This window comes from Myotis nattereri (genome assembly GCF_964212035.1).
Source record: "Myotis nattereri genome assembly, chromosome: 6".
NCBI lineage: Eukaryota > Metazoa > Chordata > Mammalia > Chiroptera > Vespertilionidae > Myotis > Myotis nattereri.
In genome coordinates this window covers 60,340,450-60,355,194 of record NC_138081.1, presented here as the reverse complement: position 1 = coordinate 60,355,194, position 14,745 = coordinate 60,340,450, and the positions used below count along the sequence as shown (strand labels likewise).

At 35.5% G+C, this 14,745-nt stretch overlaps 1 protein-coding gene across 2 annotated transcripts in view; it reads left to right on the top strand.

Moving 5' to 3' along the window:
• Positions 1 to 13,754, top strand: part of ATG5 (autophagy related 5) — a 124,307-nt gene extending 110,553 nt beyond the window's left edge. For both annotated transcript variants that reach the window (XM_081094170.1, XM_081094169.1), the window contains one exon: positions 13,000 to 13,754. In XM_081094170.1, coding sequence (XP_080950296.1) covers positions 13,000 to 13,136 — 137 coding nt within the window. In that variant the 3' untranslated portion in view covers positions 13,137 to 13,754. The remainder of the gene's footprint in view (positions 1 to 12,999) is intronic.
• The last annotated feature ends 991 nt before the right edge of the window (positions 13,755 to 14,745 follow it).

The following is a 14,745-nucleotide window of genomic DNA, read 5'->3' as shown; positions in this document are numbered from 1 at the left end:
ACTGAAGGGTCCCGGGTTCGATTCCGGTCAAGGGCATGTACCTTGGTTGTGGGCACATCCCCAGTGGCGGGTGTGCAGGAGGCAGCTGATAGATGTTTCTCTCTCATTGATGTTTCTAACTCTCTATCCCTCTTCCTTCCTCTCTGTAAAAAATCAATAAAATATATTTTAAAAAAATAAAAATAAATTGTAAGTTATAGCTTAATATTCAAATGGCTACCTTATTTTTTCTTTTCTCATTTTTTTGACAGTCTACTCTCAAAACATTGTCATTTAAAATAATACATCTTTATAAGATCCTTGACTATTGAATGAGAACATCACAATGAAACTAAAACTTTGGAAGAAAATTGTTCTGCTGTAATGATCTACCCCCCAGCCAGCAGCATACTTGTCAACAAATACACAGAATGATGCAGGAAGACTTACTAAAGAGCAGGAAGAAATTGGTTGGGTGTTAATTTTGTGTTTGACATCTTTAAAGAACCTTAGAGTTATTTGTTCATTTTCTTATTTTAGATGATTTGTTATTAGTTTCTTACTACTTATTTGCAGAACTAGGTTTAGAACTCAGGTCATCTCCATCTCCTGGTTCATTGTTTTTTTTCCACTTTACTATGCTACCATTTATTTTCATTATCACTTTTTAAACTTTTTAACTTTTTGTTTAGTTTAAAATAACATTTTGAAATGTTTGCTTTTTCCTGTCTCTTTATTCTGTTTTGTGTTTAGTACCTAATCTCACCTATGTGCTGTTCTCTCTTATAATATTTCCTGGTATGATCTTAAGAACCTGAACTTCTACTATATTGATTTTGTTCATTTTGTTATTTTAGAGTTCCTGTGTGATTCTGACCACTCTTGTGGAATTTTTTAAAATGGTGCCTGTGACATTCAGGCATTTAAATGAAAAGCGGTCACATGCTTTGAGCTGACAAAATGCACCTTTGTGCTGTTTTGCCATCCTACATCCCGCACAGTACATGCAAGGTTAGCACAGCCCTATACAAGAATGGTACACAAATTTGGGAGGCCTTTTATTCTTTTAAAGAGTTTTTATTCTCTTCTAAATTTTTAGCATGTCCTACAAGTACATCTGTTCCTAAAGAATACACAGTGTGACTTCCCATGCATTTTTTTGAAGGGGAGTGGTGAGGTAGCCATTCATAACTTTAATCCACAGACCTGCCTTTTAGGTGATTTCAGTTGCAATAGGTGGATATCTTTATGTAACAGTCTTCACACCCAGATTGTTACATGCTTATATTGGTGGGGAACATACATGCACAAGCAAGCACACACACACACACACACACACACGCCATACAGACATAATTGAAATGCTATAAATAGCACCTATACTTTTGAGGTACATTTGTTTCATACCAGGAGGAGGCCACATTCTAATACAAGTATTTTTGGAAAAAACTTTTATTTGCCTCTTTCTTTTGTCACCTCATATTGGAAAATAACTGTCATTTCTGGATCTGTGGGGAGTATTCAAAACAGGTCACTATTTCAGTCAAGAATTGTTTACTGTCTGGTTCAGTACGCCTGTGGCATTGTTAAACGTGAAGCATTTTGAAACATCTGCACCCAACTTAGGTTGAAAGCGAAAGACTTTAAGATTGGGTGTGTTTGGATAAGAACTGGCTATCATCAGATGACAGAGAAAGTACTTCATAAAACTTATGTGGCAGCATTGTCTACTACTCCTTTAAGAAATTATTCATGCATGAAGGAATTTTGCCTTTATTTCATCACATGAAGTTAGAATATACTAATTATGAGGACGTGCTTTAGGTCATTGTTCTTGTGGAGTAACTAATGATGCTTTGTGTGTTTCTTTTTGTTGTTTTATAAGTGACTAGAGGAGTTAGCCAAGTTAGAGGTAACAGGAAGTAATCAAAGGTGAGCTCAGGTAAATTTTTTCTGTGGTGTTAGCTTTAGTTAAAATGACTCAGAGCTAAGCTTCTGTATGAGACCTGAAGTGAATTTTTTTCTTTGTTCATTAACATTAAAAAAATCACACAACATATCGACAAAAAACAGCAGAAGTTAAAGCCCATAACTTGTATTCTTTTACTTGGGAGAATACTGAACACCTGTAAGCTTTGCCCAGTCATATTTCATTTCCCAGTTTTCTAATTGTAATGTATAAAAACCTAGTAGGTTAGGCTTAAGAGAATAAAAATGTCTGTCCATGCTTTGAATAATTCTCCATAACAGATGGGCTGTTTCAATCCAGAATTCATAGGGATATTTTACAAATGGATTGTATGTGTAAGGAAAAGCTTACATTCCATGGCAAATTAATAAGGATTCCCTGCATAATTCTTACTGACAATTATAATCCTGTAGCCACTTGCCTTTTTTCATTTTCATTTCTGCCCTGCTGCCTGGGAACTTATTTACCTTGAGGCCCTTCCCAACCATTTTAATTTTTGGTTTCCAATTGAAGTTGTAAATTTCATTATTCATCATTAAATTTCTTTGCATTTTACTGTCTTCTGGCACTGGCGATATTAAGATGTGTAAGACATAGTCCCAACTTTTAAGAAACTTTGGTCCAGTTGGAGTGGACAGAAAGGTACACAGATGTGGTGTGTACAGTACTAGAGATATGCAAAGAATAGTAGAAAGCACCTAGAATTGCTGTTTTATCCATTCTGGAGAAGTAGTGAGACTGAGCTAAGTCTTAAAAAGGTGCACAGAAATTAGACAGATGAAAAGGAGGAACCAGATCAACAAACCAAATGACCACTGTAGAGGTGGAGTCCTTCACCAGCTACCCAGGAGCTGGTTAAGGAGTAATATTTGGTCTAAATAGTCTCTATTTGTTGAGGACTAGCCATAGTTTTCTACTTATCTCCTGTAAATATGAAGAAAATTTTCAGTGAGGTTAGAAATGTGGGGAAATTACTGAGGAACTAAGTGACTTAAGTTCGACCTATTTTTTTGCCTAATTAGTACATTGGAAGATCATTTTAACAACTTTAAGCAAAGGGAGTCATAATATCCCATTTAGGCATACTAATTTGTTATTTATGTTGCTTTATTTTTAAAAAAATATATTTTTATTGATTTCAGAGAGGAAGGGAGAAGGAGAAAGAAATAGAAACGTCAGTGAAAGAGAGAATAATTGATCGCCTGCTTCCTGCACACCCCATACTAGAGACCGAGTCTACAACCCGGGCATGTGCCCTGACCAGGAATCGAACTGTGACCTCCTGATTCATAGGTTGACACCCATCCACTGAGCCATGCTGCCAAGGCAATATTATATTGCTTTATTTTTTTATAGGCTTTATGAGAAACCACAGAATAGTTTTTACAAAAAGTAAGAAAAGATAATTTCCCTCCTTTGCTCTATATAATACGGTTAGATTTTGTTTATAAAGTGAGTTAGCTGTTGAGGGTTATAATAATTTTTTTGTCAGACATAAAGCAATTAGAGCAAAGAAATATCTAAATCTCATGTTATTCATCTAAGGCAGATCCTTCTAGTTGAAGTTTGAACCAGCAATAGACAGTGCATAATGGCACTGTCCCCCAAAGACATGGCATTTCCATTTAAAAACTTGTGACACAGAAACACAGAACCTACAACCCTCATCAGAATTAGGGTTTAGGAGTAAAAGTAATAATGGTTTACAATTTCAATAATTCTTTTTTCACTCATTTTAGAATTTGTTTTCATTCTAATATCTTTTTGTATCTTCACAGTTTTTTATTTGGAAGATCATTTCAGTAATGGGTTTTGTTTTTTCTTTAATGTATCCAGGTTTCTTATTCTATAAAGTGAGGATGTTTCCTACTACCTACCTCATAGTATGTGTTTAAATGAATTAAGTTTGTTTAAATGAGATTTTATAATCATATCATTGCAAGGTTTTACAGTGAACACTTTCCGTTATTGTTGTTTTCTTATGAGTTGGTTAGTATTTTTTTTCTCAAATAAATGTTTTTTGTTGTGGTGGTGGTGGGTTTTTTTAATAAACCTACTATGCAGAGACAAATACTTATTGATGTTTGTCCTATGCACAGAGATGTAAATGTATGACGAACTCTGTATGGCAAGACTTCCGTGCCTTGATAGTTACTTTTTTTAGAAATTAATTTCTGGACATGATTAGAAATGCTGGAGATGGGCTTTGTTAAGGAAGAAATAAGCTACGGCATCTCCATAGTTACTATGGCCAGTTCTATTATCATTTACTTGTCAAAATGTATTAAAAGTAAAATCTTAAGGCTAGAGGTCTGAAAATGTTGTCTGATAGTGAAAGTTTTTTATTGAAGACTAAGCCACGGAACACACATTGATTTGAAGTTTCTAGCTTTTCACCCTTTTGTAATTTTGCTGAGATATTGAGCCCAACATGTGGGACTGGGTCACTGGTCCCTAATGGGAGCTTCACCCTTTCAGTTTCATATTAACACATTCTGCTCTTCGTTGTTTTTTCTTCCTCATTGAATGTGTATTTTATATTTTAAAAAAGATACAGTGTTATACACAGTGGGAATTCAAAAAGGTTTTCATATGTAGCCCTCAGGAGCAAAAATCAGTATTCAAGTTTGACAAAAGCAATTTGTTAGGCTTAGCTTTAACTTGATAATTATATTTTCTCTTTTTGAGTTTATCATTATGCCACAAAATTGTAAACTAAAGTGAGTCCAATTCTTTGCCTTGACTGTTTTATTTTCCCTCCATCTCTGTGCTTTGTCTGAACACATGGGTAATATGGACTAATGTTGGTGGTGATCTAGAATCTGTTAGTGAGTTAATCCATTGACATATGTCTTCTAAAATCAAGGAAGTAATAAACTGATTATTTTTGTTATTCTCCATTAATGAAGATGAGGTTACTGGACCTGTCAGAAGATGCCTCTGATTTCCCTCAATTATTGTTCTTTACCTAAATCTCAAGAAGTTAAATGAATTAACATGGCTTCTTAGAAGTGGAAACAGACACTTGCACAATTAATATTTCACCTTTAGCACTAGAAAACAAAATTCCCGTAACAAGATAATAACACATGCAGGTGATTAAAAGCTAGTCATCTCTTCATTAAAATAAGTCCTGTGCAATCTCAGTCTGGCCATGTATCAAACTGTGAAATTATCACCTATATTTTAAATGAAACAATTCTGAACTATTCTATTATCCATACTTGACAAATATTAATGGGCTTTATTATACCCAACTGGAATTACTGGTTGTTTTATGAAACCAGATCAAAGCATTTGAACCTGTATTTTCAAAATTGTAGGAGGGGTAGGGGAGTAAATGAAAAAGTTGTAATTTCTAACTTTTACCACATTTTTATTTTATTGTTAGGAGGCTTTTAGTTTATTTAAGTGGTCTTACTTAATTTAATACAGTGTCCTATTTATAATTATAGCTAATTATATGGGGGTTTTTTTAGATTAAATTTTGGGTTATATCCTCATTATGAAATACAAAGGTTATAAGCAAAAATCAATGAAAATTACATGGCCATGTTTTGAAAATCTTGTATAAAATGTTAATAGTCAAGGCTCTGGGAATATAAGCAGAAATAATTTTTTAAAATATATAAAGTTTATGTATTGAAAGAAATATGTAGTATATATTAACTGTGATAATACATGTTCATTAAGACCTATATGGCTAAGTGAGTATAGATCCGGAAGAAGTTAATGTAAGTATTTTTAAATGAGTTTGTATTTCTCTGATAAATAGCACTCTCCTTCTGTTTGTGATCATAGGATAAAAGCTCTGTAAGCTTGTATATGTTCATTTTTACTGCTACATCATGTAGTGTGCTCTTAAGATTGAGATCTCATTCCCCAGGAAGCATTTCTGTCTAAGATTAATTGCCCTTTTAAAATCAGCGTTTGATGTATTCCTTTGGCTATATCCTGACTTGGTTTAACCCTCTTTGACCTGACCTCACTGACTATTACCGCGAGGCTGAGTCAAAATCCTTCAACATGATGTATGCACTTCAGATTTCAGCCTGTGGTTTTTCATGTCGATGGATTCAATTAGTTGGCATTTTACTAATGAACATATCAGAGGTTACAGAATCTGTCAGACAGAACAAAATTGTTCAGACCAGTGGTAATCAAAAGGCTCATCTCTTTATTTGTTTAAAACTTTTTCAGAAATATTCAGTATTATTTAGAAGTTCTACCTTCAGCATCACACATTTCAAAAGAGCAAACCAAGTCATTTTCTGGTGAATTATAAAATGTAAATGTGAAGCCACAAAGCTAAAAACGTAGTTACAGTGTGTAGTGTTAGATTTCTATTATTCCATATTCACAAGTGTGAACTAAAAAAGAAAGTTCTTTATTTAAACTGAAATTTTCTGATTAAAATCATTTTCCCATGAAGATATACCAGCCATTTCTTTAGCTTCCTTTAAATTCAGAGATTTCACATATTTAGTATACTTATTAATGGTAAGAATGAAACTTATGCCTCTCTCTAGAATCTCAAGTGACCTATTTTTAAAGACATTTAGGTCATATTCCTTGTTGAAAATTGGCTAAAAAATAAGGGTTAAAATGTAGATTAGGATGGGGAAGGCTATGAGCCATTGCTAATAGAAATCTCCAAAAGACAGATTCATCACATACTGTGAGTTCTCAAATAATAGTTTTTAAATGTATAACAAAAATTTTGGAAGTTGTACCCCCCCCCCCCCCCAACCTTCCAAGAATGTTTTCATCTTTTAAGAAAATAAGAACCTTACCTAAGACGTATTAAGCAACATAATCATAGTACAATAGGGCTCATTTGACTTGTCATGGCGTGCTCTACCGAATATACATGTTGGGAGCACTACTGGCTTAATCCAGAGGGTTTACAACACTTGAGGAATTTTTTAAAATGTCATTCATTCTGTTATTTTCATAATGATTGAGTCTTTAGATTTTTGATGCTGTCACTTTTTGTCTTAACACATTCATAAAATTCATGTGCCATACTGCATAATAATATGCAGAGTATATATTAATATGAGGCCAAATTATAGCCTTTTGAATGTTAGCAGTAAAACAGTTATTCTCATAACTTTGTGTTCAGGAAGAGAATTATAGGGAGTGTTTACTTGATACTAAACCATGACCTTTCAAAAACTGATCTTCTGTCTTCACTATTAGTAATATATTTGACACTTATTTTTTTAGGGAGTGAGAGGAAGGAAGGAATGGGGAAGAAAGGAAGGAAGTCACTCAGTTTTTGAATACCTACTATTTCCAAACCCTGTGCTGATTTCTTTACTTGGCTTCCCATTTAAACCTTCATGCAACCTTGAAGATTAGAATTCTTTATCCACACTCTAAGATGAGGAAACAGACTCAGAGGGTTAAGTGATTTGCCTACTAATTTGAAACTAGTGTGCTGATAGCCCTGACCTGGGGGCACAGTTGGTTGGAGCGTCATCCCATGCCCCAAAGGGTTGCAGGTTTGATTCCTGGTCAGGGCACATGCTAAGTTGTGGGTTTGATCCCAGATCAGGGCACATGCAGTGGACAACTGATTGATGTTTCTCTCTCACATCGATGTTTCTCTCCCTTTCCCTATCCCTTCCTCCTTCTCTAAAAATCAATTTTAAAAAAAAGACATATCCTCAGGTGAGGATTAAAAAGAATAAAAATGCTTTAAAGTAGATGCTAGTTCAGAATTGAATTTGTTTTTATCAGGCTGTTGGTGATAATACAAAATTATGATACATTTCAATCTTATTTCATAATACTTGGACTTAAAAGTGAGATACATATAAGAAATGAAATTTTATTCTGATTGTCTCTTTATTGATATATGATCTCTTTAAGTGAACTGAATTCCATCTCTACCTAAAGAAAATACAAAACTTTGACATTTGTTTCTGTCCTTTTCCTTAAGTCACAAACCCAAAGGATTTATGGATGACTGTTTTTATATTTACAAGATTAATTAAAATAATTAGCTTAAAAATTGCTATGTGGACACCTGGCCGAGTGGCTCAGTTGGTTGGAACATCATCCCATACTCCAAAAAGTTGTGGGTTTGATTCCCTGTCAGTGCACATACCTCAGCTTCAGGTTCAATCCTGGGTCAGGTGCATATGGGAGGCAATTGATCCATGTTTCTCTTCCTCTTCCTCTTTCTCTGAAAATCAATAAAAACATATCCTCGGGTGAGAATTTTTTTTAATTGCTGTTGACATTTTATAAAATAATGACATGTACTCTTCAAAGTGGTTAAGATTACAAAATGCTAAAAACTGTCCAGAGTTTAGAGAAGTGAAAATTAAGTGTAATGTGTGGTTCCTAGACTAGATCCTAGACTGGAGTGAAAGTAATGGTGAATGTTGATAAAATTTGAAATTATTACATAATACTAGAGGCCCAGTGCATGAAATTCATGCACTGGTTGGGGGGCGGGGGGGTTGTCCTCAGCCCGTCCTGCGCCCTTTTGCAGTCCAGGACTCCTCAGAGGACATTCCTCTTGCAGTCCAGGACCCCTTGCTCCTTATTGCTCGCTGCTCCTTACCGCTTGGCTCACTGCTCCTTAGCGCTGCTGCGGAGGCGGGAGAGGCTCCCACCATCGCCACTGTGCTTGCCAGCCATGAGCTCAGCTTTTGGCTGAGCTCCTGTGGGAGCACACTGACCATCAGGTGGCAGCTCCTGTGTTGAGCGTCTGTCTCCTGGTGGTCAGTGCGCATTATAGTGACCGGTTGTTCTGGTTGTTCTGCTATAATGGTCGCTTAGGCTTTTATTATATAGATTATATTGTGGAGGTTACAAGAAGTACTTTTTCCTCTCACCTAAGTTCTTCTAGTTGGGCTAATAATTCAAACAACATACAGCAGATTAATAGGAGAAAGTCAAAATTTAATGCGTGCATAAGGGAAATTCACATAAGCATGAAAATTCCAAAGACAGCGAGGCAGGTTTGGGTATATATCTCATTTAGGACAAAAGAGAAAAGGGGGAACAGTGGTTTTAGACTTTAAAAGTGAAAATGGGCAATTTACAGGTATCAAGAAAGTGCCGAATACATTCCTGCTAGGCAACTCAGAAAGTAATAGTACACAGAGTGGGGGGTGGGGGAGGGGTGTCTCTGGAGTCTTCCTATTTGTCAGACTTAAATCCAATTAGGCCAGGGCGGCATGCTGAGATTTCCTTCCCGGAGCAGGTCTTCCATCTGAATCTCAGGCTGGAAAGGGGAATGTCAGGTGTTCTTTCTGAGTCTTGTTTGTTTGTTTGTTTCCTTCTTTCTTTAATTGGTTTTTAAAGAGAGAATGAGGGAGAGGGAGAGGGAAAGGGAGAGAAACAGGGAAAGAAACAGTGTGAGAGCAGAGCATCCATGCTTCCTGCATGCCCCTTACCAGGGATTGAGTCTGCAACCGGGCATTTGCCCTGATGGGGAATCAAACCTGTGACCCTTTGGTGCATGGATGACCAACTAACTGAGCCACACCAGCCAAGGCATGAGTCTTGTTTCCTAATAACCAGCTTAAAATCAATATCCCAAAAAGCAATATTAGGATAGGAAAACTTTGGTCCCTTTAATATCAATGTTAAAATATTTTTATTTTGATAACAGAAGGTACACATTAAAATACTTAGGGGTAATGGGTTCAGGGCTTCTAATTTACTCTCAAATGATTAAGAAAATAATTACATATACACAGAATGATAAAGCAAATGGACAAAATGTAAAAAATTGATGATGAATTTGGGTGAAGAGCAATTTCTTATACTATTCTTGCAACTTTTCCATATGTTTGAAATTATATTGAAATCAAAGTTACCCCCCAAAAAGTGCGCTGTCTGAGAGAATTTTATATAGAACTAGTTCACTTAATTACCATCTCAGTGTTTGCCTCCTTTAAAGCATCAAACTAACTTTCAAAAAGAATCTGAGTGGGTGAAGTGTGGAGTAACATTTTTCTCCTGAGTCATTTGCTTTGAAGTGACATATTTCTTATCCCCAAGTATTAAATTCTAGATTCGCATTTTGAAACACAAAGGCATATTTACCAAAAACATGATTTACTTTAGCAATATCATCAAGTGTTTCCTTTCTACTGCTAGGAAAAAAAGAAACCTCTGCCAATTTTTCACCATTCCATTTTGTTTTTTCTGATATTAGCAGAATGTATTGTGGGAGTTGGGAGAGAGCATCCCCAAAATGTGCCACCCTGGCATGCAGTTTATTTCACACTGAAATCATTAAAGGCCAACAAACTTGGGAAGTTTTTTACTTCCCCTTTTGCTTAGATTCCTGCTTTAGGAAGGGAGCCTTGACTTAATCACCTTAAGAATGTGCACCCTGCTAGCACTGGTCAGGAAGACCACCAAGTTTGGCTAGATACCCTTGTGTCCCATTGTTTCCCAGTTGCCTAGCAGGAATTTGCTACCACATGCTTCCTCAGCTACCTGTAAATCACCCATTCTGAAATCTAGTTCCCCATCTCCCCTTTTCTCTTTTACCTCAAAGTGTCATATATACCCAATGTTGCCTCACTCACTATCTTCGGAGTTTTCATGCTTATATGAATTCCCCATATTAAAATTTTCATTTTCTCCTATTAATCTGCTGTATGTTGTTTGTATTACAACTAAAGGGCTAAGGAGACCTTTCCCTCTGTCCCAACAGTACAGTCATGCTTTGCTGTTATTTATGGTAGCATGAGTTTAGGTGATAGCATATATACTTACGTCTTGGCTTATCTGGAAACATTTTGACTTTTTGTTGTTGTAATAACCAACAGTGTGTATAGGTAGGGCTCTTCTATATAGTCCTGCTAGCCATCAAAAGCTAGTCTCAAAAAATTTATTGTGACAGTGTATTTTACCAGCAGCAAAGTTATCCAAGCCCTGAAAACCTTTATTGACTAGTTATTAAGGTGCTAGGCACTATGGGGGGCATACAGTGATGAATAAGAGAGAATCTGTAACTACTATTACCAAAATAATATATGTAACATTTTAAACTGTTGTGTTGAAGGATATAACTAGATCCACTTCCTTCGTTGTCTAAATTTAGTCAGTGACACTTTTTTAAGTTGCAGATTAAAAGTGGCCTAAAATTAAAGCATAGAATCAGTGCTGCCTATTCAGGGTTGTGATAATGTGATTTATTGGGTTTGTTATACAGTGTTTGAATCGTGTTTATGTTCTCCAGCTTCTGTTGTACAACTTAAACTCCGAGTATCCTTTTGGGTAGCAGGGCTAGTCTTTTGCCTTTCAGACACACACTATGTTTGCTCCCACATTTAACTACTTTAGGCAGAGTATTTTGGATACTGAGTTGTAATTTGTTTCTTCTACTCGGTTTCAGAATATCCAAAAGTGACTCTGGTTTAAGGAAAAACTTTACAGATAAGGAACTTTTACTCTTATACCAATGCTCTTTCATTTTTTGACTCAGTGCTAAGTAGGAGGAAGATTCTGAGAATATTAAAATATTTCAAAGAAATATATAATAAGAATATAAAGAGAACTACACCGGAAATGTTTTCAAATATTCTAAGAAAGATTTAATACAGTAAAGTTTGGCAATCTAGAATTTACGAAGTATGAATCATTCCAGATGGCGGAGGGTGTATCCATTTGAATACCAACATTTTCAATCTTCTCAAAGGACTAATAACCTGCTTTCTATAGTATTCTGTATATAGCTTAATCTTTTAAACTATGACAGTGATTTGGGAGTTTGTTTGGAATTTTTATTTGGCTGTTTGGGGAATTGATAGTGTGTTAAGTTTGTATTTTTGGCATTCTTTTATCAATTCTCTGTAGTGTTTTTGTACCCTCTCTTATTGTCAATCTGTTGACTGTCACCTCCCAGGACTTGTGCTGCCTCTAACAGGAAGTTTAAATATTTCTTTAAAAGGGTCTCTTGTTTCAGGTGCCAGCCAAGCCATTTCCACCATACATCATTAGCCTGTTTTGCCTAGACATTAGAGCACTAGAGATGCAAAAGTCATTTTGAACAGAGCAAAATGGGGGGAAAGTAGGGTATTTCCCTCTCATGTGGTTCCATTAATTCCCTCTTTCCTTGTTGTCTTCTGTCTCCAGGAGACTGAGAGGTTTAGATATTTTATTTTGAAGTGACAAATCAAGAATTGTACTAAAAGAGTGACACGGTTTCTTTCTTTTCCTTTTTTTCCCCCCAAAAGAGGAGTTTGGTTTTGCTTTCTTTGTTTTCCTAGGTGCTTCTGTTTACTTTAAAGAGTGTCAGAACATCATCCCAAAATCATAAAAGAAGTAAAACTAACCTTAAATTTAATTTGTAATAAAATTTGAATTTAAAAGAAAAGTGTGAATGACAGTACCCTTTTAATTAGTGAATGGGTGTTAACAAAAGTCAATCAGGTTTCATGACTAAAACAGAAGTTCCTGAGTCAGACTCTCAGTTCCTTCTCATTAAAACTTTAACTCTTATTCTAATAATGTCTCTAAAACTTTCTGATATGTATTTGAACAACTTTATTGAAAATTAACCTACAGCTCCCATCTGTTTTATTAAACATCTTCTTAAACACAAATCTTATTCTTGATGATTTCTACTCACATATCTATTTTATTTGTTTTAAATATGTATGACCTACTTCATGTACCCGCCATTTTTAATAGTCGTATAGTACAGTTTTTAATGTAAAGCTAAAATAAATTCTGGTCAGTGGGTACAGTGGGCTGTTTTCTCCACTATAGTTTCACTAACGTCAATCTTAGGTAAGCACAGTAATTAAGAAAGAATGAATACTTTCACATATAGCAACCGAATTTTTATCAGAATTCATTGTAACCCTCAGGTTTCTGTTTTGGGTGATATATATTGCAACATCTGAACTTTCTCCATGTCCACATTTCCTGCTTAGAAGACAGACCAGGTTTAATCTGTTGAAGCTGTAAAAATCCATCTAATTCACTAAGGACTCTTAAAAGACAGATAATTTTTTTCTTCAACTGTTTTAAGTCATGTTGATTATTATTGGATTTCTTTCTTGGAATAGATGGGGAAAGAAAGAATCAAGTGATGATTCATGGAATTGAGCCAATGTTGGAAACACCTCTACAGTGGCTGAGTGAACATCTGAGCTACCCGGATAATTTTCTCCATATTAGTATCATCCCACAACCCACAGATTGAAGGATCAGCTATGACAGGATTTACCAGAGCATGTTACCCTTCTGCTTCAGTCAGGTTTGGTGGAGGCAACCTGACCAGAAACCCTGCTGCAAGCCAAACAGGAAAAAGATTCCATGTCTGATAAGGGCACTGGGGCTGGTCTTGCTTTGCATCACCACTGCTTTCCTCCACTGCCGTCATTAAACCTCAGCTGCGACAGGAAAGACTTTACAGGATCACTGCAAGTCTTCTGTTTTCTTGTAAAATATAATGAAGCCGAAACCTTTGGCCTAAGAAGAAAATGGAAATATGTGCCACTCAATTTGTATTTCTGATTAACAAATAAACAGGGGTATTTCCTAAGGTGACCATGGTTGAACTTTAGCTCAAGGGAGTGGAAACATTGGTTTAATTTTCAAGAGAATTAGACTTAAGAAAGTAAAAGAGAAATTCTGTTATCAATAACTTGCAGCAGTTTTTTGTAAAAGATCAAATTACAGTAAACCCATCTTTCCTTAATGAAAATTTCCTGTTTACAGTCCCGTCTATTGGTATGCAAACAATCTTGTAACTTTGATAATGAACAGTGAGAGATTTTTAAATAAAGCTTCGAAATATGTTTTGTCATTTAATAACATACAGTTTTGTCACTTTTCCAGTACTTTCTGACTCACATACTAGGTCAGTGTTTTCACCCTTACACGTTATCATTCAGACTGGCCGTCACAGGCATGGAATGAACGTAGGGCACAGGATAACCTGTCTCAGGAGCTGTCATAGGTGTTCTAGCCGCTGATTTTTAAGTCTGTGTCCTTCAGGCGCTAAAGATATAAATAATGTTATCACTTATCTCTGCTGTTTTACCATTATAAACCTGTCAGATCCTAGTATACTAAGCATCTGTATAGGATAATTTTGCATTTTTGGGAAAACCATTCCTTTCTAAGTTAATGTTTTTCATTGGCTTCATGTCTAATATTTCACTGTGGTCTCTGGTAGCCAGTCTTTGAAGTCTAAAGATTACTGATCTTCTGACTGCAGTACCTTTTTCTTAACGTTACCAAAAATATCCAGAGGTTATGGATTCTTATTCGATATAAGGGAAGTTTTGCTGCACTTGATTACCACGCTGCTGAAATTCTACCAGCCGGAAGTATTTGTGCATTATACTTTGTCTCTTGTAAGCTGTCCATATTGAATGTCGGCTCATTTGGTTATGCTAAAAGACCTAGTATCACCCAATAATGGTTTTAGATTGCACAATAAAAATGAATGTTTTCTTATAAAAGCTACATATATTGAAGTGAGATCTCACTGGTGCTCACTGCTTCTTTTTCCCTTCTGTGATTTTCACTGATTAATAGCAGACTTATTCACAAAATGAGATAAACTTAGTCAAAGATCAAATATTCTGCAATAGAAGAGATAAGGCTCAAATAGAAAAACGGGGTACCAATGTGATCAGGCGAATCAAAGCAAGTAGCGAATAACTAGCTAACGTCCATAAAATGAAAAGTGCCATTTTAATACAGACGGAAAAAATAGCAATATTTGAGTTACTTAAGGATAAAAAAAACCCACTGACTTGTATTTTTTTGAAAGAGGTTGATCTGAATATGATTGTTCACAT